General features: G+C 39.2%; 1 protein-coding gene across 1 annotated transcript in view; it reads left to right on the forward strand.

Annotated features, from left to right (window-relative positions):
- The window catches only part of APBB2 (amyloid beta precursor protein binding family B member 2), a 165270-nt gene that overhangs the window by 52060 nt on the left and 92973 nt on the right, over positions 1 to 20237 (forward strand). Inside the window, exons 2-3 of the mRNA XM_066548483.1 lie at positions 2161 to 2249; positions 9352 to 9457. Of these exons, the coding sequence (XP_066404580.1) occupies positions 9412 to 9457 (46 nt within the window). The 5' untranslated portion in view covers positions 2161 to 2249; positions 9352 to 9411. The remainder of the gene's footprint in view (positions 1 to 2160; positions 2250 to 9351; positions 9458 to 20237) is intronic.

Here is a 20237-nt window from a genome sequence, read left to right on the forward strand (position 1 = left end):
GCTGCTTGCATAGATCTGGGAGGCTGAGCTGGCTCCACTGTTGGCTGTCTGAGCCTTTCTTGAAATATGAGGATTTTTAAACAGGATGAAAAAAGATTCCTCTCTTCATTTTCAAGTCTGCCAATTTTCAAGGCAGGCAATGTGGTAAAAATGTGGGTGGAGAAGTGGACATTTTCAGCAGGATTCAGAGGAAAGGAAAAATACTCAGGGTGGTGGATTCTCAACTGGGAAATAGAAAATGTTGGGTGTGTGGCAGCACAGTTTCAGGAATTTATGCCATCAGTGTTAAGATCCTATTTGGTCAGAGGTCAAATATCTGTTGATGAAACTTTGTTTTGCAATTTTCTGTTTGCTGTTTTGTTGAAGAGGCTGGTCATTCCTACCTTTGAGACCTGTATTTTGTATTTCAGGCTTTCCTCTGATCTCAGAACTGGCAGCAGATCTTATCTTAGTTTGTGTTAAAAATCTCTCCCCTTTCAGGAGAAAAAGATTTTGAGTTTGAGATTATTTTATTATCTTGGAGCTTATTGAATTGATTACTGTTTCAGTTGCAGTTACTTTAGGCATGGTTTAGAACAAGTTTGATGTATAGGATGAAAACAATTAATTTTAAAAATGGCAATGCCACAACAGACAGATGCATCTTTTTGATTATATTGGGAAGAAAACCTTTTAAATAATTTGGAAAAGCTGCCATGTATGCTCAGCCTGTGAAGAAGTCTGGGGTCTCAGCACTTGACCCAGAAAGTTTTGTTTCTATAAACCCATGTATCTCAGCAGGAACTTGGTGGTTTCTTGGCTTTCCTGGTAGGAAGGTGTTAAAAACACGTGTGCTTTCTTTCTCTCTCTCTCTTTTTTCCTCTCTCTTGAATACTGAAATCTGATTATCTGATACAGAAGTGCACAAATGTGCTAAATTGGGTTAGAGTATCAGTTTAATGAGCATTGATATGTTTTCTTCCTGAAGAACTTTTTTTTAAAGTAAAATTTATTATTGAAAATGCAGTGAGTATATTTTCTTGATTTTCTTAAAAAAAGCTTTATATTTTAAAATTACTTTTTATCTAGTGTAAAAAAGTTATATTTCCAAGTTTCAAAGGACAAATATATTTTTTAGCAAGAATGTATTTAGCTCTCTTAAATGATCTGTTTTGTTTCAGCGCTTTCTAGGATTTATAGTTCTTGGATTTCTGTTAGAACAAAGAAAAATATAAGCCTCTCTTTAAAATGGAATATAATTTGGCTTGATTTAGCCTGGCTTTTGCTTTAATAAAGAAAAAAATATTATATAAGTTCTACAGCAGATGAGACTTGTATCTTTGGTCCTGCATATTTATTTTTTCCACATGGGGGAACAAACAGAAAGTTGAACACCACCCTGAATCCTAGAACATAGTTTGACTGACAGATATGTTGCTGCTGTTGGAGGATCTTTTGATGGGAGGATAACCTCATTGTGTGAGGTTTTATATATATTTTGGTATATTTGTGGCATTTGGTGCTGAAAAATACATGTATATTTCTCAGTACCAAATGCCACAGCATTAATGTAACCGCTTTCCAGGGGTGAAATGACTGTGATGCAGTGTACAGACATTGCAAAAATAAACTATATACTTGATGTCTGCTGAATGCAAGCATAATTGAAAACATGTTTTTTTATGAACTCATTGTTTACTGAGCACTTCTTGCTGCTTTTTCATAACTTGGGCTCATGTCTATCATCTGGATTAATTTTCTTCATGATATTCAGTGTTAGTGCAGGGGAAAACTGCAGCTCTGTGTGTTGCAGTGTGGAGAGAGAGAATTTAAAGTGTGCTTTGCAATGTGTCTCTTACATACCTGAGCTGCCATGGTCTGGCAGCAAGTAGTGACCCCTGCTAGGCTGGGGAAGACCCCTGCCCAAATGGGATGCCTGGATCCTCTGTTCTGCTTTTAGTTCTCCTGTGGGCACGTTGTGGAATGTGGATGGTTTTAAGGATGTAAACTGAAGGTGGCTGCTTGGGTTACTCAGTCATTTGTCAGTGCTCCTCTGATTCCTGGGCTCCTGCTGCTTCTTCTGGTATCTGCACCTTTGCAAGCTCAGTAGTTTTTATTAATGCCTCTTGACTCTTCATAAATTAAAATACCAAATAAAAATGATTTGGTTTTGTTTTGCAGCTTGCCTGATTTCTGCAGTGACCTCAGAGGGTGCTGGTGCTCCAGAACTTGGTGCTCTTGAACAGGCTTTCCACAAGGAGCTGGGAAGAGTGAGTAACCTGCTCCGTGTCTGGGGATCCTCTGGGGTGGGGGCACTCCTTCTGAACCTTTCATGTCTCACATCTTAAACACTGAAGTTTGAGCACAGAGACTGGAGGTACCTGTATTTCTTTGCAGCACTTACATTGTTTATCATGGTGTTCATGAGCAGTGACAGTCCAGTTCTTCTAGTACTCTAGCAAGAGTTCTTGGTGTATCCATTTTTGCAGAGTAGCTGTACTATAACTTGCTCTGCCACCTCATGTGGGAAAAAGCTGTACTGAGCAGAGGTGTTTCACAGCAGTGCTGTTCTTCTGTGGTGCCAGTAGTGCTGTTAATGCAGACACCTGCTGGATATCAGTGTTCTGTGCAGCCTCCAGTGATGTATCCACAAGGTTCTCTGTGGATCTTGGAGAGGGAGGGAGGCCCACAGCCACAGAGCCTTGTGACTGCAGCTGAGGCTGTGTGTGTGGAGAGATTATCTGCTGTCATGCTCCCCAGCAGCATCTGATGCCATGGCTTTCCCTTCCTTCTCACATGAATTTTCCAGGCTGGGGATCTATTTCCCAGTACCTGGCAAGCCAGCAGGATTTCTCATCTTCTGAAATAAGGTATATGAGAAGTCTGGAAGTGTCTGCCCATAAAGCAAGTGCTGTTAGCTGGATGACTTGGGCTAAGCTATACACATCTCTTGGTCTGTGCTACACGAGTAGTTGTACTGGCAGAGCCCTGTGGAGAGACTGCTCTCTGCTGATAGAGGCAGGAAGTTTTTTCCATCACTATTGCCTTTCCAAGTTTCTGAAATGCAGCAGCACTCTTTTGGGCTTTTGCTGATGTGATCCTTACAAGAGTTTTACTTAGTACAGTCCTCATGGATGGAGGTGACCTGGCAGAGCCCTGTGGAGTAGTGGTGAAATGCTACAATAGAAAACCTAGCTGTGCTTGGAAAGCCTCTCACAGAAAGCAAGAGCACAGTGGCATTTCTAAGTTCAGAAGAAATAAATACCTTCTCATTTAGAAATACTGTTTTTACAGTAAGATTTGAAAAATACTTTTCATGGATCTTGTTGTAAATGAGGTTCAGACTATATGTCTGAAATATTGCCCTCTTGGTTCAGGCTTTATGGGGAGATCTGTGTTTCCCAGTGATGGCTGCTTTGATTGTGTAATGCCTTTGCACTCCCACAGCTCCTTAGCTTGCCAGGCTTCCTTCTGGCACACAGCCCAACCTGCTGCAGCCCCAGAGGCTCAGAGCACCACAGTTCTTCTTTTTAATGGGCAGCATTACTTCTAACTTAACAAATCTTTACCAATGAGCAAGTAAAATTGATACCAGTTCAGATAGCTGCACTGAGTGAAGAGGTTAACTGTATTTTTAACAAACTTGCAAGTGCTAAAGACAGTGCTTTCCTTTGTTAAAATATATATGTAGTTATGCACAGAATGCCCTGATGTTTTCTGTTACGTTTGGTGAATAAAATCTGCACTAAGATAATGTAGAATAAATGTAAAAAGCATGTGTGCTTTACTGAGAAAGTATGTATTGTCTGTCAGGGGACCATGAATGTTTTGAATTCAGCTTGCGCTATGTGATCTGCCTGCAGAAGTACTGAGAGGCTAAATTTCAGAAAAATATGCTTTTGATGAGTTAGGGTCTGTATCATAAAACCTTAAACATTAGGAAATTCGTTCAAGTGATTGACAGTGATGATGCCCTCCAGAACAGAGTGGGAAATAATAGCATCCATCCCTACATGGTGAATGGGAACCTCAGTTAAACAGGTGGGTGGCACAGTACCTGGAAAGGATGACCAAGAAAAAGAAAAGCCTTCAAGAAGGACTTCTCAGTTATGGAGAAGAAGGAAAGCATCCAAATCAAAGCTTGTTAGGGGAGGAGTTAGAAGCATAAAGGCATCCAGAAAGTGTACAGAACAGAGACATGCAAGCAAGAATGTCTGCATGCAACAAGAATTTCAGTACTGAGGATTGGTTGGAAGGAGAAATGATGGAGTTGCCAGACTTTTTGGACCGGACAGGACTTCCCAGATATCTGAGCATGTCAGGTCCAAGTGTGGTAAAACCACAGGAGCTGCAGCAGGGATGGAGTGCAGGCAGGACATCCTCTTGTCTGTGGGACTGTTCTTGTCTTTCCGGATCCCAGGACACTTTAATCCTGTGCCAGCCAGCGGAGGTGATGGGGGAGGGAGTTGTTTGGGAAGCAGGGTGGCTCTGCCTAAGCAAAGGCAGGTGGGGGGGACAGCATAACCTCCTTGGTGTGAGCACTGCCAGGCAAAACTGGAAGCACGGATGAGGACTCTTAGGTAAATGAAGACTTGGGAAAAAATGTTCCTGAAATGAAAATACCTATTTTTAAAAACTGTTGGTAGTTATTAAATGAAACTAATGGTTAGGAATTGTTGATGACCTCCAAAAAGGTCGAACATGCAATGATGCAAGAGATGTGGCTAGTAGACAATATTGTGCTTTCTCCAAGAGGCAGTTTGATATGTCAGATCCATGTCCAATAGCTGTTCCTAGTACAGAAAATGAAAGTGCTGTCTCTGTAGGTGTCTCCAGAAATCAGCAGCACAACTTCCTAATGGCCTGGCTAGCACTTTGCTTGCTCGTTTGGATTGTGTTTTGCTACTGTTGTCCAACAGGTAATGCTGCCAGTCATTACTTTGAATGCAGACAAAGTGAAAAACAATAAATTTGCATTATATATGCAATTATGTACACAAAATCTGTGTGTATATTGAACTGTGATTTCTTAAAATGAGCCATTGACCAGTCTTACAGATGAATTTAAATTTCCAGCCCCCCAGATTAGCCTCTTTCAGTTTCTGAACCCTTTGCTGTAATGGATCTGTTTTGTATAGGACCTGTGGCCTGTATGTGCTTTTAAAACAATGCACAGCATTCCTCTTACCATTCCTTAGCAGACCTATTTCCTGGTATTCAAAGCAAGACTTGGAAGATAGGATTGTGTTGTTTGTCAGAATATCACACAGAGAGTGCTGGAGTGTGATTTCTTGAGTAGCTGTCCCCTGAGAAACATCATGCAATAACCTTTTCTTTCCCCACACTGTGTGCAGCTGTTCCTTGCCAGTGATGAGTGATGTAGTCAGTCACACTTGGATGACTTCTGTAGCTAATTTGCAGTCATCTCCTTTTTTCATATGCTTTTTCTTGGGTATGTGAGGGTAGGTTGTACAACAATCTGTTATATGAGATTAGGGCAGCCAATATGAATGTACCTATATTTACATTTGAACACAAATGTATTTATAGCAGATGTTGCTTCTAGAAAACTAGGGAAGATGGAGTCAGCTGACCTCATAAGCAGCAGCATGTGTGAGAAAATAAATTTGGGTGAAACACCACTTAGCTTTAATGGCCATTAATACTAATGGAGATTGGACTATGATTTTTTTTTTTCTGAAACAAAAGGGAATTCAAGTAAACTAGATTCTGTGTGCCAGCTGTATAGACAGAACTCCTGGTTTGACTCATTCATTGAAAAAAAAAAGTCACAAAGACTACCAAAATTTAGTTTGTCTTTTGGGGTTTTTTTTCTTAGTATCAAAACATGAATGCAAGTTAAATGAAACTATGTAGCAGTCATAAAACCTGAGAAATGTGGAAGAGTTGCAAGAAAAGCTCTGTAAAGAAAATGGCTTAGGAAGATGTCAGTTCTCAGTTCAAAGTCATAGTATCTTTCCAAGATGATGTGTGTCCAAATTATGTGTGATGATGAGTAGCAGGTAGCTCTGTCACCACAGCTCCTAAAAGGGACTTGGCCTGAGGTGAAGTGCTTTCAGGTGCTCCCTGGGTAGCAGGTATGCAGTGCTGGTGCTCAGGTTTTGTTTCCATGGTTCTCTGTAACTGCTGCAGAGTGGAGATGGCCACCTGAAAGGAATCAGTGAAGATTATCAGGAAGGATAATAATTGAAAGAAAACTTTAGGCAGAGCTATATCAAATTTTTTCTTCAAGTGAAGCCATAAGGCTATATGTCTATTTGTGTCTATGTAGTTTTAAATTCAACTATAAAGATGGAAAAATCATCTTAAAACATTTTTAAGCAATTTTGCAGTATAATAAGCAAAAAAACACAGAAAGCTGTTCAGAAACACATTTGTTACAAAACAAATGTGAACCAACAGGTTAAAAAGTAATGTGAAGTCTTGATCTGACTTATCAGGTACATTCAGGTTTAACTCAGGTTTATGTGGAGTTGTGGATATCTAAGTTGTGTACAGTTAAAAATAAAACCAAATCCAAACCTGTACATGCATGATATGGGGATTTTCCAAAAGCAACATTTGAGTACTCCTTCCATTTTATCAGTCTCACAGATGCACATATGGAAAACAAGGGCTAGTTTTCAGATGTTTTAGCTGTGGCATTTGGGTACCAGCAAGGTTGGTCACATTCCTGTAAGAGTTCCCTGAGCTTGCTGAAGAGAAGAAATTCCCCCAAGGTTTACCTCTGTGAGTGGATGTGTTTAAAGAAAGGGGAGGTTGCTTTGGGTGGTCTGAGCCACAAAAGATGGCTCTTAAGCAAAAACAAAACTAAACTAAACAAAAACCAGCAAACAACAACACAGAAAAACCCCAAAACCAAACCCTAGCAGCATCTTCATTTGTCTTGATCTGGGTATGTCCTCTCTGGTACATGCAACCCAATATCACTATTATTTTGTGGAGCAGTTGAATTTCACTTGCTGTCTGACACCTGCTTCCTAATTGGCTTTTGATAGTTAGCTTTAATCCACCTTGTAAATCTTTGAAGTTCACATTTTATGCAGTAACTGATGAAGCCTTTGCTATAATGAGAATCTATCTTTATGTTGTCTTTTTCCTCTGAGATTTATGGAGTTTTTAAATGTGATATTTAAAAATGGTCAAACCTTTTGTGTCCTGACCTCTACAAAGAGTGGTTTGCTCCCAGAGTGGGCACAGTACCTTAGGAAGACCATACTGTACTTTATTTCAGCTGTTTGAGAGCATGATTGTAAGGTTTGGGAGTCTTAATTTTTATTTGTTAGGATTTTTTCTTATGGTATGGTGCAAAGGCCCCCTTCAAAGGTGTGGTGCTGAAGGAGAAGCCTGTCTCAACTGTAGACATTTGATATAATTTAGTGAGATTGCTTAGGGAAAGTGTATACCTTTTAGAAAGACAACAATGCATTTATGACAAATGAATAATCTTGCAGCTCCATACATACTGATCAAACTCTTTCACAAGCTATGGAAAAGAATGGTAAATACTCTCTTCTTGTTACAGTCTGTTTTCCCCTCAGTCATTTTCTTTTCTAATTCTTGCACAGCTGAAGACTGTTCTGTTGTATTTTGTTATGAATTTGATCCATTTAGGGTGAGGAGAGACTTAATTTTTTTCAACTAATAAATATGTATTTTTAGTTTTATTCTTATAAAATAGAAAAGGGGAAGCAACCATCTGCAGGTTTGTTCCTTGCACAACTTTACAATGAGTTGAGCTAGTAGGCCATCAAAAAAACTTGTAAAGGTCTGTTTGACCCATGGCAAGGAGTTGTCCCATATTGTCCTGCACAAGAAATGCAGGGTTTTTTGGATGAATGTTAATTTTACTGCATACCACTTCCTTTTCTTCTTAACAGCCAGAATTCTTTTAGTGACAAGAGAATACTGTCTCATTGATTCACTGAACTTTCCCCATTGAGGGGAGCTGAACAGGACATGCTTTGTCAGCACTGATTTGGAAAACAGTGGAGATCTTTACCTCTTGTTTGGACTGTCAGGTGTGCAGTCTTATAGGTGTCTATTCAGAAGTAATCTACAAAGGCTGTAGCAATGTTATGCCATTGCATTTAAAGTCATTTTTAGCTCAGGCTGCCATGGTCCTATTCTTTCCACTTGCTCTCACTAGCCACCAATACTTGTGCAACCACCATCACCCATTTCAGGAGCCTAATCTGACTGAAAATATGTCTGTATATGGAGTTTTCAGCTGTGTTGGCTCCCAGACCAGCTCACCAGAGAATTGCATGGATGCCAGTATATATAAAGGCTTATGTAATTCAGGAATAAGCTAGCATTGTGTTCAGTAAGGGAACTGACATACCTGAAGATTTGGGGAGATCTCCCAGTCTCAGTGCAGTGCTATTTTGTCTATGTCCTGATATTTCTCTTTATTTCCTGGATAGAAAAAGTTTGTGCTTGTAACTGCAGCCTGAGACATTAAAAATCCTTAATGAATAAGGAAAAACACTCCTCAGAATTTGCTGCTTTTCCTGGTGTTTCCAGCAAGGGAGTAAATTAAATAAGAGGGAATGTATTTTAACAAATGATGCAATTAACATTCAATATATATTGATAGACATTTGGGAATATGAAGGCTATTCAGGTAAGCTAAGAAAAAAGTAAAGCTGAAAAGAACTCAAAGTCATATTTTGGTACAAAATCTTACACCAAAGAAAAAACAATGGGACTTGGTTTTAGAATAAAACATTTCATACTGGTGATATGACAGCTTCAGTAGCACTTCAGTTAAGACTTTGGATTTGTTATTCCACACTGACTGTAAGATGTGCCATGCAATTTTTTGTTTGCTTAGGGTTTTGATGGTGCAAGAATATTGATACATGGGTTAATAGCCTGCATTCCTGTGAAAACACTGCTGGATAGAACAGAACAAAGCAGTCAGTGTTATGTAGCAAGGATAAATTTTGCTTCTATAGTAAACAGTTGATAAATGATTGCTTAATGATTGCTTCACAGAATTTAAGACAAACATTGTTTTTAAATCTCACCTACTGGCTATCTCTATTAAAAGCCAGTAGCAAGCTCATTCTTGCAGTGTTTGTTGTTCTTTGTAATGGACCAGAAGAAGCTACTGTATGACCTGAGATTTCTTTGTGTCTCAAAATTTATGTGTGCTTATTAATGGAGGCCAACCACCAATAATAAATTTGTGCTGCATGTATAGCACAACAGTTCGTCTCCTCTGACATCATGACTGAATAATTTATAGATGTAGTTATCCTGGAATTTGTAGGGATCATTAGCATTTTAATGAAAAAGATACAGCTGTTGTACTAAATCTTCACGTTTTTTTTTCTTCTCCCTCAGTAAGAACTTGGATCTGCACTTTGGGAGCAGCTGCCAGAGTGGGAATGTGCTGAGGGCACTATGGGCAGGCGCTACCCAGGGGCTCACTATCGGCCAAGCAGCTCATGTACGTATGCACTCCTCTCATTTTGTTGTTGCTTTGTTGCTTTCCAAGGCTGCTAAGCCTATAAATTTTCAAATAGTATTTATAAAGAATGCTGACTTATTTTCATTGATGCCAGACCTTCTGTGTGTGTACCCAAATGGTAAGTATATTGATTTCTGTTTAAACTGCAAAGGTATTTTCTAGAACTTTAAAAAGTGGCTTGCTGGGTGACTTGACCAGATCTACTGCAATGTGCAGTGGTTTGTGCTGTGGTTTGTGTTCAAGGTCTCCAGCTTCATTTATTACAGAGTTCTAAGGTTGGCTGCTATTCCTCTTCCCATCTATCTCAAGCTTTTAATACCAGATACCTTCAAATTAACAAGCTACTTGAGCTCAACCTAAAATGTCGCTGTGCACTGTAGCTTCAACTGCTTACAACTGCAGCTAACATATCCAGTTCAGATTATTTATATTCTTGAGGTTAATATTATTCAATATTATTGTTTCTTTCCTCTGAATTGTATCCTATTGGATTGTATTACATAATCCCTTACTGGAATTTGTCTTCTGTAGAAGTACAAAAAAGGAGCTCCTAGAATTTTATCACCTCCCTCCTTCTACCAGCACCCACACTTCAGTGGTTCCACAGCACAGACAATGGGAAGTGAGCTGATGTGACCTCCCTGGAGAGCTGTGGGGTAGCACCCCACCTCCAGAAGTCTGCTGCTGTTTCTTGTGCACTTTCTGTTGATCCCTCAGGCTACTGAGGTGAAGTTGTGGTAGGTTAACTTTTGTATTCACTCCTCCTTCTGCTGTAGCAAAAGAACACCATCCCACAAGACTTTTCTTGGCATCAAAGCCAGCTTGATAAGCTCTCACTTCTGTAACATTCTTTCTGTTCCTTAAAAGACTTAAAATCCCCAGCCACTTCAGGCATCTGGCTCCACACATACTTGCATTGGCTGATTCAAGTGGTAAGCTGCAGTGAGAGCTGACAGCTGTGGCAGGACACAGACTTCTGTGGTGGCTTTGCCATTGGACATGAGGAACTGCATGGTGAGATCCTGCACTTAGAACCTGACATTTGGGGTTTTGCCTAACCACAGGGCTAAACCCTAGGAAGCAGTAAAGCATGGTTACTTTCTGCTGCAGATACACATTAAAAAGGTGCATAAGAGCCAGCTTAGATACTGTGTCCAAAGACTTGTTTGAGGGATATTGTCTATACTACAATGGAGGAAATAAATGATTGTTACAGTTTTGACAGATCTTTGGTGGTCCAGTGCTGGAGTAGAGTTGGACTGATTTGTTTGAATCACTGGACATTAGTTCTGGGCACTAGCTGTCAAACGTGGCCTCTCGGAGTACTGCCGGACATGATAGTCATGTCCCTTGCCCAGGCTTAAAGCTCAGATGTTTAAAAAATTCTAGTGTAGAAGTATCAAATCCATTCCTGCTTAGACAGAACAAGTGATAGGCATTACATTCTTACCAGAAGAGCCTGAAATGCTGTTCCTGTTGTCTAGTTGAACAGTTTTAGGCATGAAGAAGTAGACTTGTTTACTTGGGGAAAGGCTAGGGGTCCCATCATCTGCCAGGGCCAAAACTTGTGTCAGAATCAATTGGCACCAGAACTCCCTCAGTTTGAGGACAGAGATATCAAAACACCTACTTCATGTCTGCTTTGTGCTTTTGTTAAGCTAAGTTTCCCCTTTCCTTAACCTGTCAAGGTTTCTAAGCCAGAAAATTCTTTGTTTTTTGGTTTTGTTACTATATGATTTGTGTAGCTTTCTGGTGCTTAACATAACATGTTTTGTACATCCAGCAATAGTGGTATTGAAATTGCCCGATATTTGGGAAATGTGGATCATAATGAAATCTCTGATAACAGATTAGATCTTGATGGAAGTGCTGGTAAAACACAGGACTTTGCTTTGTGCTTTTTGCATAAATAATGAGTAATTGCACCTTCCCAGTTATTGTATTTCATGTTTACTGTTGTTGCAATCTTAATGTTGTGCATCAAGGGCTTGGTGCTGCCTTAAGCTTTAGTCCCTGACTTTACCTTCTGTCTGTATATATACCTATACCTAAATAAATCTGTGAAGGGAAGAATTTGGTCTGTGTGGAGTATAGCAGCTGTATCGCCTTTTAGGTGGTAAGGTGACATTTCATCCATTTATGGCATTGACTGTTTTGTTGAAGGATTTCATAAACTTATTGGATAGACTAGTGTGTGGTCTTATGAGAATAACAAAGGGTTTTATAGTTGTGGAAACACATAACAGCTTAAATAGAAAATGGCTTATTTGAAGCCCAATGCTAGGAAGTGCATTTCCTACACAGGTGCTAAAGGTATAAAAACCAGCAAGGTGTTTAAATTGTCAAATGGAGAGCTGTGAATTTAACAGGTGCCTGCAGGTTTAGACTTTTTAAAAGTGTAATTAGAGAGCAATGATCTCCCTTGATTATTGTCAGCAAGCAAAACAGTCTTAGGCGTGTCCCTGGCACTGTCTAATGCTGCTTGTGCTGATTGAACACTCCCTCATGTGCTATTTTGTTGGATTTTCTTTCTTTTCTGTATTTTTCTTGGGAAAACATACAGACTAAGGATGGATGTACAGTCTCCACCTACTGAGAAGCTAGGTTTTGCAAACAGACTTCTTTCATTAAATTCTCCTGAGATTTTTTTTATTTATATTTTTCTAATTCTTGGTCACAAACTCCACTTTTCTGCACTGGCTGCAGCAGCTCTTGTGAAAACATGGTTCTGTTTGTGATGTTTAGGTAGACTCAAATTGTATTTCATACTATAATTTTTTCTGTGCATTAAGAGTTTTGTATGCCTGGAAAAAACCTTTTTAAAGGGCTTGTCCATGCATAGCCTGTCGACAGCATAACAACTCATTTATTTTAGTTAGTTGTAGACTTCTGCATGGCATTGAAATCTGACCGAGTGTTTTGAGGGGTTTGACTTTAATGCCTTCCTGCTGGCATTCAGTGTTCCCAATGGGCTTAAACAGCAGGAGCAACAACAACAACAATACTAATAATAACAAAAATTAAAAATGCAGAGTTTGAGACATTTAATATAAAGGTCTCACGTAATATAAATGTGAGACGCTTTAACTAAATAAAAAAGCCCACTTTTTCAGAGGACATTGGAAGTGAGAAAGTACAGAAATATGTGGGTGGTAGTTTTCAGCCCTTGCTGACCTTTGGCGTGTTCAGGGGTGGAGGCTCAGTCCTGCAGTGGCACATCAGCTTTGACTGGCAGGAAGGGACCTGCTTGCACCTGGAACTCTAAGACCAGCGCTCTCTGCCCACAGACAGCAGTGCCACATGTCCCACTCTAAAGTCATCCTCTTGATTTGTGGCAGGTAGAGGTGGATTTCAGGATTTTTGACCTATCTGTGACTCAGACTAAGGTCCATATGGAATGATTTTTTGATATGATTCTGCAATATAATTATTAGAGCTGACTCAGAAACTTCTGCTGGAGCGTGTCTTTTTTGTCCCAAGCAAACTTTTTTTAGGAAATTCCAGTTTTCTGAAGCATCATAAATCAAGAATGACAATGAAAGGAAATATTAAATATTCCCCATGAGATGGCACTCCCCTGGCTGCAGATGGGAGAGGTTTGAGTCTTGGTTCTTCATAATCATCTGCTTCATGATAAAGCTGCTCTTATAAAGAATTCAAAGTGCTTGAGGGCAGAAAGAGCAGGGTTGATTTTATAAACTTAGGTTTTGATTTCCCTTGAGGAACACTCAAATTTCTGCTCTGCCTCTGTCTCTGTCAGCTTCCCAAGGAATGCCCAACTGTGCTTTTCATTGCACTGAGCTTGCAAGGGAGCTGTTGTTTCATGAAACTGCTGGAAAACCTTAGCTTCACTGCAGTGAGATAAAGAAACAAATGTGAGAATGGTGACATTATAAATAGCAGCAAACCCCTGAATGAGCCCCAAACTTCCAGTCTTGCAGCCAGTGCTGACAATTACATTGCTATCATTAGCACAAGATGAGTTGGTGTAAAAATGTATCATGGTGTGGCTCTGTGGGCTTGGAGCTGCTCCTAGAATAACAGAGTACTGACTCAAAGAGGCACCTAACCCCAAGGAGGAGGAGTGTGTGCTCTGTGCAACTCTTGGTAGAAGTAAAATTCTACATCTGCAAAATCCTGCCCTGTATCTCCTGACCTTTTCTTTCCAGACAAAGACATCTTGGTGTAAATGAGATTCAAGCTTTAGCACTGCTCAGATCATGCTTGGGCAGGTGACACTTTTCTGTTAAGTTTAAGAGCTCCACATAATAGCCGAGGAGAAGGCAGGAATACAGATGACTGATGGAGTGGAAATTGCAGAAGTACACAATGACATATGTTGCTGTCTTCATTAAAGTATCTCTGGTTTCTGCCTTTCCTAGGAAGCTGTGTGGCATGTTCCTCTTGAGTGATCCTGCTGAAGCTCTAAAGCACATGCTCTTGTTGGCACATAAGAGCTGACTCAGAACCTGCAGATGAAAAGCTTTCTTTAGGGACTGTGTAGTGCTCTGAATGCCTGTCATCACTTATGCATTTATTTCTTAGCATGATTAAATAGTAGCCCTATCTCAGGATCCTGACAGTCAATTTCTTCTTCACAGGGAAGTCAGAGACAGATGCTGAAGGTTTCCTTCAGCATATGCAACCCCAATTCCGCTTGGGGTTGCATATGGTCATGGAGAGCCACCACGGTAGCAGATTTGCATTGTGTTTGTCCCCTTTCGCAGAAACTCTAGTTCCTTCAGTATTCAATAACTTGTGGGCATCTGTGAGTTTGTAGATAAGAAGGAAGAACAGAGTTTTTGGCTAGCATGTCAAGAGCTCAAGATTCCATGTTGCAGTTCAGGCCAGTAATATGGTAGTTTGTTCTGTTCCTCTTGTTCAATGTCTTCTATAGCCAAGTTTGTTGAAACTGAATCTGCTTTCAGCCACACTTCAGTGTAATTAATATAAATGCCAGTAAGTGCAGCTGCTTTTCTGTTGTGTTCTCCTTCCACTTTATTATGGATTGATCAGCTTAGTTTATGGGGGATCGTAAAGCAAATACAATAGTTTGATTTAATTTTCGGGCACATGGTTTGTTTTTGTACATGAGCACTATGGGCAGAGCCTTCTCAGGGAGCTCTACTGGCTGCATCAGTATGTTGTATGTTGAGAAATATTTAGAAATACTGTACGTTGTATGTTTAGAAATATTTCTGATTCGTCCCATTGAAGTTTGGTTGAAGACAACACGTAGCTTTGCAGGGAACTTTCAGCCTTGCTGAGACGTTTGCACAATGAGCCTTATTTTAGTTCAACCTTTGATAAAAAAACAGACTGGAAATATAGAGGCCTTTTTTGGTTTGATGTACCTGAGCTCTGTTCCTCTACTGGAGGCAAGGAATATGTAGTCCAATTTTCAGGCAGTTTAGCAGATGTAGTTAAAAGTGTGCATATATGCTAACCTTACCTAGGTGAGATACAAAATGTTTTTAATGTACATGGAACACAAACAATCTTTTCAACAAGCAAAATCTTAATTTGCTTTTCTTGAGAGCCCCCATAGTCTTGTTGTGCAAAAGCTGGCACTCTAGTGCTCTTTTCTGTGTCTGAGTCTTGAGCTTTTTATTTTTACTCACTGGTCTAAGGAACTGGCTACTAACTTAGTGTTAGCAATTTGAAATTATTTGCAAACACTTAGGAATTAATGAAATTAAACGTGTTCTTTATATTGATACTTTAGATAGAAACACACTTTTATTCTTTATTTCCATATAGATTATTTTCCATTTTTTAATTTTCAAATTTTTATCTCTAGAGCGTAATTTGATACTACAAGTATCAAGTATAACTTTACAGTAAAGAAGAAAAATTTTTTGCTGTAGAATGCTCTTTCAAATGTGTTCTAAGATCTCAACTATGAGGCAGTAAAAATAGGTGGCTCAAAACTATTGCTACCAGTCTGGGTAATCTGAGGATAAAAACATTTTTGGATAACCTTGTTTGATAAAAGTTTAATGTGTAACTAGCCATAAATTTGTCATATGTGCTTCAGAGGGCAGATGAAGGTGTGACAGGTGAAGTCATGATGCCAGCCCATACGAAATTGAAAATAAATTCGTTTAAAAAGGGAAACTGAAATGTCTTTATGTGCATGCAGTTAGTTGTTCTTGGAGAGGCAGATTGTGCTCAGGAATATGCAGCCTTGTTTCTGGGCTTTGCAGGAGCAGAGAGTGTTTGTGAGCTCCAAATAGCAGGGCCGCAGACAAGGTGTGTGGGAGGTGGTTGCTGATAATAATCTGTTTAATTTTTTTTTCCCCCAGCACAGCATCTATGCTGGAGCCTTAACCATTCCACCTGACAGGGTCTCAGTTAACATTCTACCTACTTTTCTAACTAGTGCTGTGACCTGTGCTTTATATCCTTCCTGCTTTTGGTGCCTGTGTCACCTGATCCAAGAGCTTGGGATTGGTCCAGTGCCGTTTTGCAAAGCTGGTCCTGGACCTTGTGGGTTTCCTTAAGCCTGGTAAGGAATAGATCATCTTTTGAGTGGCTCTGTTTCCTGATTTAGAAACTGATCAATGTTAAATTTATGTGGAGCTGAAAAATCCCTGGTTTGAAATCAGTCTGAATCAGTCAAAGTAATTTTATGTGGGAAATCTGTGGCCCTTGATTCCTTTCAAGCATATGGATAGGCTGCCTGTCCTACAAAACATTTTGGCTACATTTTTTCACTGAGACAGCTTATCCTAACTTTCTGTTTCATAAGACATTTTGCTTTAGTTTTGGTATTTCTCATCAGCTTTGATTACACACTGTTTACCTTCAGGCTTGGTGAGAGTTATTTTTGGATGGCACTTGAGATTAAAGCTGCAGAATACAGAAATCCTTCTTGCCTCATTGGTCATCTCAATTGCAGAAATTCAGGTTACAATTTCTGAGTTTGTGTTTCTGTTTAAGGAGAATGATGTTTGTTTATGCTTGTGTCCTGTGTTAAGCACTTACATTAAAGTAAGGATATTTGTAAATTAGCAGATAAGTCCGAGGTGTGATCTTTATTTAGAGATTGAATAATTTACATGAAAATAAAAAAGCAGAATTTTAGGGCTCTGCAGTTTAACTTAAACAATGGGATTAGAAACAATTATAACCATTTACTTAGCAAATGTTGCTGTGAACTTATAGATCCAATGACAGGTCTTGTTATCTGTGCTCACAAGTAGCTAGCAGATAAAACCTACTCCATCTTCTTGCTGTGACAACACTGGTTTTGCCTACCAGACTGTTCCATTCTACACATAGGGGAGAATCTAATTAAAGGGAAAGAATTGAATTTGGAAAAGACTTAGCATGTCATCTTGTTTTTTTCCCTCATAAATGTAGGATTAGTCTTTATGACATGTCATGGCAATACCTTTTATAAATTAAAGAATTGCTCTTTCTTTCTTAAAGTGGTTACTTGATTTAAGAGTACTGTAGAAGCACAAGATGACCCATGTTCTCTGCAATATAAAGTTTCAGTCAGGTAGTCAAATATACACTGATTATTTAGATGTATCTATCTTAATAAAAGTACAGGAACAGTGGATTTAGCCAGTTTCTTTTTGTCATTAATATTTTTTATTATTTTTCTTTTTTCTTTGTATCTGTTAGAATCTGATTCTGAGAAGCATCTTGTCTTGGATTTTTTTCTGGATGAGTGTTTGACTGGCTTTGTGGGAAAGGGGAAGGAAAAAATGGTAAATGAGAAGACATATTCAACTTGAGTGCTACAACTCATTGAGGATCTGAAGTTTTTTTTCCTCAATTACACTACATAAAGACAGATCAGCTTTATGGATTCTCATTAGTAAGAGCACCACTAGAACAGGAACAGCACTGCTGCTGCAGTTGGTTGGCAGCATGATTAGCTCTAAAAAGGGGAATGTCATTATTGTGGCAGCAGGGACTGGCAGGGTGCCTCTTGGGGATGGAGGAGCCAGGACAGAAAGCTGTTACCAGATGGTGATTTCAGTAGGACTAGGTGAAGCAGGAAATAGCTGGAAATGGGAGAAGCTGCATTTAGCAATCAGGTTGAAGTGGCAATTTTATTCTGATGTGAGGACAGATCCAGGGTGGAGTAGAGAGGGCAGCAGTGATTACCTGCTTGGGCAGGAGTGTTGTATTTGATGGCCTGGAGAGATCCTTCCCACCCTCAGCAACTCAGAGATTTGTGTGGAGTGACCTGCAGACAGATTTGAGAGTACCATGTGTAAGGTGCTGGCAGCCCTGCTTCTTTCCTGCTCTTGCATTCCCCAAACTGCTCTACCCACCATCATAATTCACTTTCTTGGCTTTGCTGAGCTTTCTCTTTCCAGCTTCCAAGCTCAGTCCAGCTAAGATGTCACTGCCAGAGGGAGCAGCAAGAAGAAAATCATTGGCTGTAGTCTCTGATCTACCACAGCACTTCAAATTAATATTTTCTTTCCTTTTCCATTCTGAAAGTGCTAGGTATTGACTGGAATTTGTGTAGATATCTTTGTAAGAAGAATCAGATTATATTTGATACTAAGAAAGCTTCTAGTCTTGATTCTGATTTTAGCTAATAATGTAAATCTGGAGTTTATTAGGATGCTTTTGGCTGACATCTGTTTAACTATTACCATTTAGCTGGTCATAGTTTTAGAATGAATGTTTTAACATTGGAATTCACCCTTTGAAGTGAAGGGAGTTAGCTGGTGTTGGGCTGCAGTCATTGTAAAATGAAGGTGTTCTCTACAGCTGCTTAGACTTAAACTAAAGCCCAAGTGTATAAGACCTGTGGCTGTAGCCCCATGGCATGAAGTTGTCATTAAATATTTTGTACTCAAGACATATCCTTGCCAAAGAGAAATCTGCTTTTTGGAAAGATTTGTATTATTTTTTTCCTATGTTTCCTACATGCAGTGGCAAAAATTTTCATAAGTACCTTGTCTCTCACTGTGTTTGTCATTCATATCCGAACCAGAGACTTTAGGGCAAAATGGTTTATTTATGAGAAGATGGCCAGGAAAGGGTCCCATACTGGAATTTACTGCTTGATTTTCTTTTTATGATTCCCCGCTGTGAGATCAACCCTCTGCTTCTTAGTTTCATATGCTAGATCTCATTCTGCAAAATTTCTTGTGAACTGGCCTTACTGCTGTGTTTTCTTTTACCAATTTACTGCTGTGGTTTCCTGAGTAAGCTGTAATCAGGTAATTGGTAAAACCTTGTATTATTTAAGTTTTTGCTACAGTATGTTGACTAAAGCTGGAGAATATTTTTGAATTTGTGCCCTAGTAAAGTTGTACATTAACAAAAATATAATAGTTATTTTTATATTACATGTTCATGTTGCTGCAGATTAGCCTCTCCCATATTTTATTGACTGTCAATTATCATTAAAAACTCAGAAAATCCTCACTGTTATGCTGTGAGCTTTATTTAGAATGCTTAACATCTCTCAGGAGCTTCTAAAATGTGGTATTTTTCTTTTGTGTTTTCCTTTGGTTTTAATTCTTAAATGGTCCCTCTTTTCAGATTTCAAATTATAATCTATTTCCTGATGCATTGCTGACGTCACGTGAGCCATGTCAGAAGTACTTCCAGGTCAGATGCCCTTTAAAAGATTCTGCTATGCAAATATGTGAAATCTTCCTCTTATTTTTCTTCTTCTTTCCAGGTCCATATTTCACTTTCATTTTGCCCTTACACATGAAATAGAGAAAGCACTTCATTTTTTTTTTTAACTGTGCCTTTTTGAAGAAACTATCTATTGAGCTTTTTAAAAATTTCCCATAGACAACAGGATGCAAAAAAGTCATTAGATGGCAAAGACAAATTGGTCATGTACTATTCTTTGTTTGCAATGACATTTTCTGTCTGTCTCTTCTAGCTCTGAAAGTTACATGACAAGATTGAAAAACATCGATAAAAGCCATTCAAGTAATAACATTATTTGTATTATTGTGATCCTTAGAGAGTTGGCACTACTTTGTTAAACACATTATAGTAGTAAAAGTATTTTAATCTATATCTGTGAGAATGGTAAAAGTATTTTAATCTAGACCTGTAAGAACGTTAAACGTCTACAATAGAGGCTGGGAGTTCTTTTAAAAAGTAAGCAAGTTGAAACCCTTAATGAATTGCTATGACAGATCTTCTACCAAGTTAAGTGCTGTCCTGAAGAACCAACAATTTAACCATGTTATTATTCCCAGTAATGATAATATTCTAATTGTTGTTAGCTTTTCACCAGAGTAGAATATTTTTTAGTGTAATACCCTACTTTTACTCACTTACAACTTAGCAGTGTTCTCCCACTTATACTGAGACATATGTATCAACTCAGTGATTCCTGGTCTGGTTGTCCATTGTGTTTGCTTTTCAACAGAAGGTAGAGAAATTGAAAATATGGTGCCCTGTGCCAGTAGCATGGTCCTTGCTGGTAGCCAGGCAGCACAAGGAGCTGTCTGAGAGGGGGATGGAGTCTGTCTGTGGCAGCTCTGGATGCAGGAATCTAGGATTCTTGCATTTTATTGAAGTCTTTAATTAGAAAATTGGCATGTGCTTCCTCTGGGAAAAGTGATGTGTTTCAAGCATCATTGTGTCCTGTATAAAGGAGGAGGGACAGGCTATTGGTCTTCTTCCTTACACTGTTCTACTATGCAATCTTTCTTCCGTGCTCTTAGGCATTTCCTTGCATTCCAATTTTTCTGCTGCTGTAGTTAGTCCCAGTCTCATAGCAACTTCTACCCTTGACATGGAAGATCTGCCC

This window comes from Molothrus aeneus, chromosome 4 (assembly GCF_037042795.1).
Source record: "Molothrus aeneus isolate 106 chromosome 4, BPBGC_Maene_1.0, whole genome shotgun sequence".
In the NCBI taxonomy this organism is placed as follows: Eukaryota; Metazoa; Chordata; class Aves; order Passeriformes; family Icteridae; genus Molothrus; species Molothrus aeneus.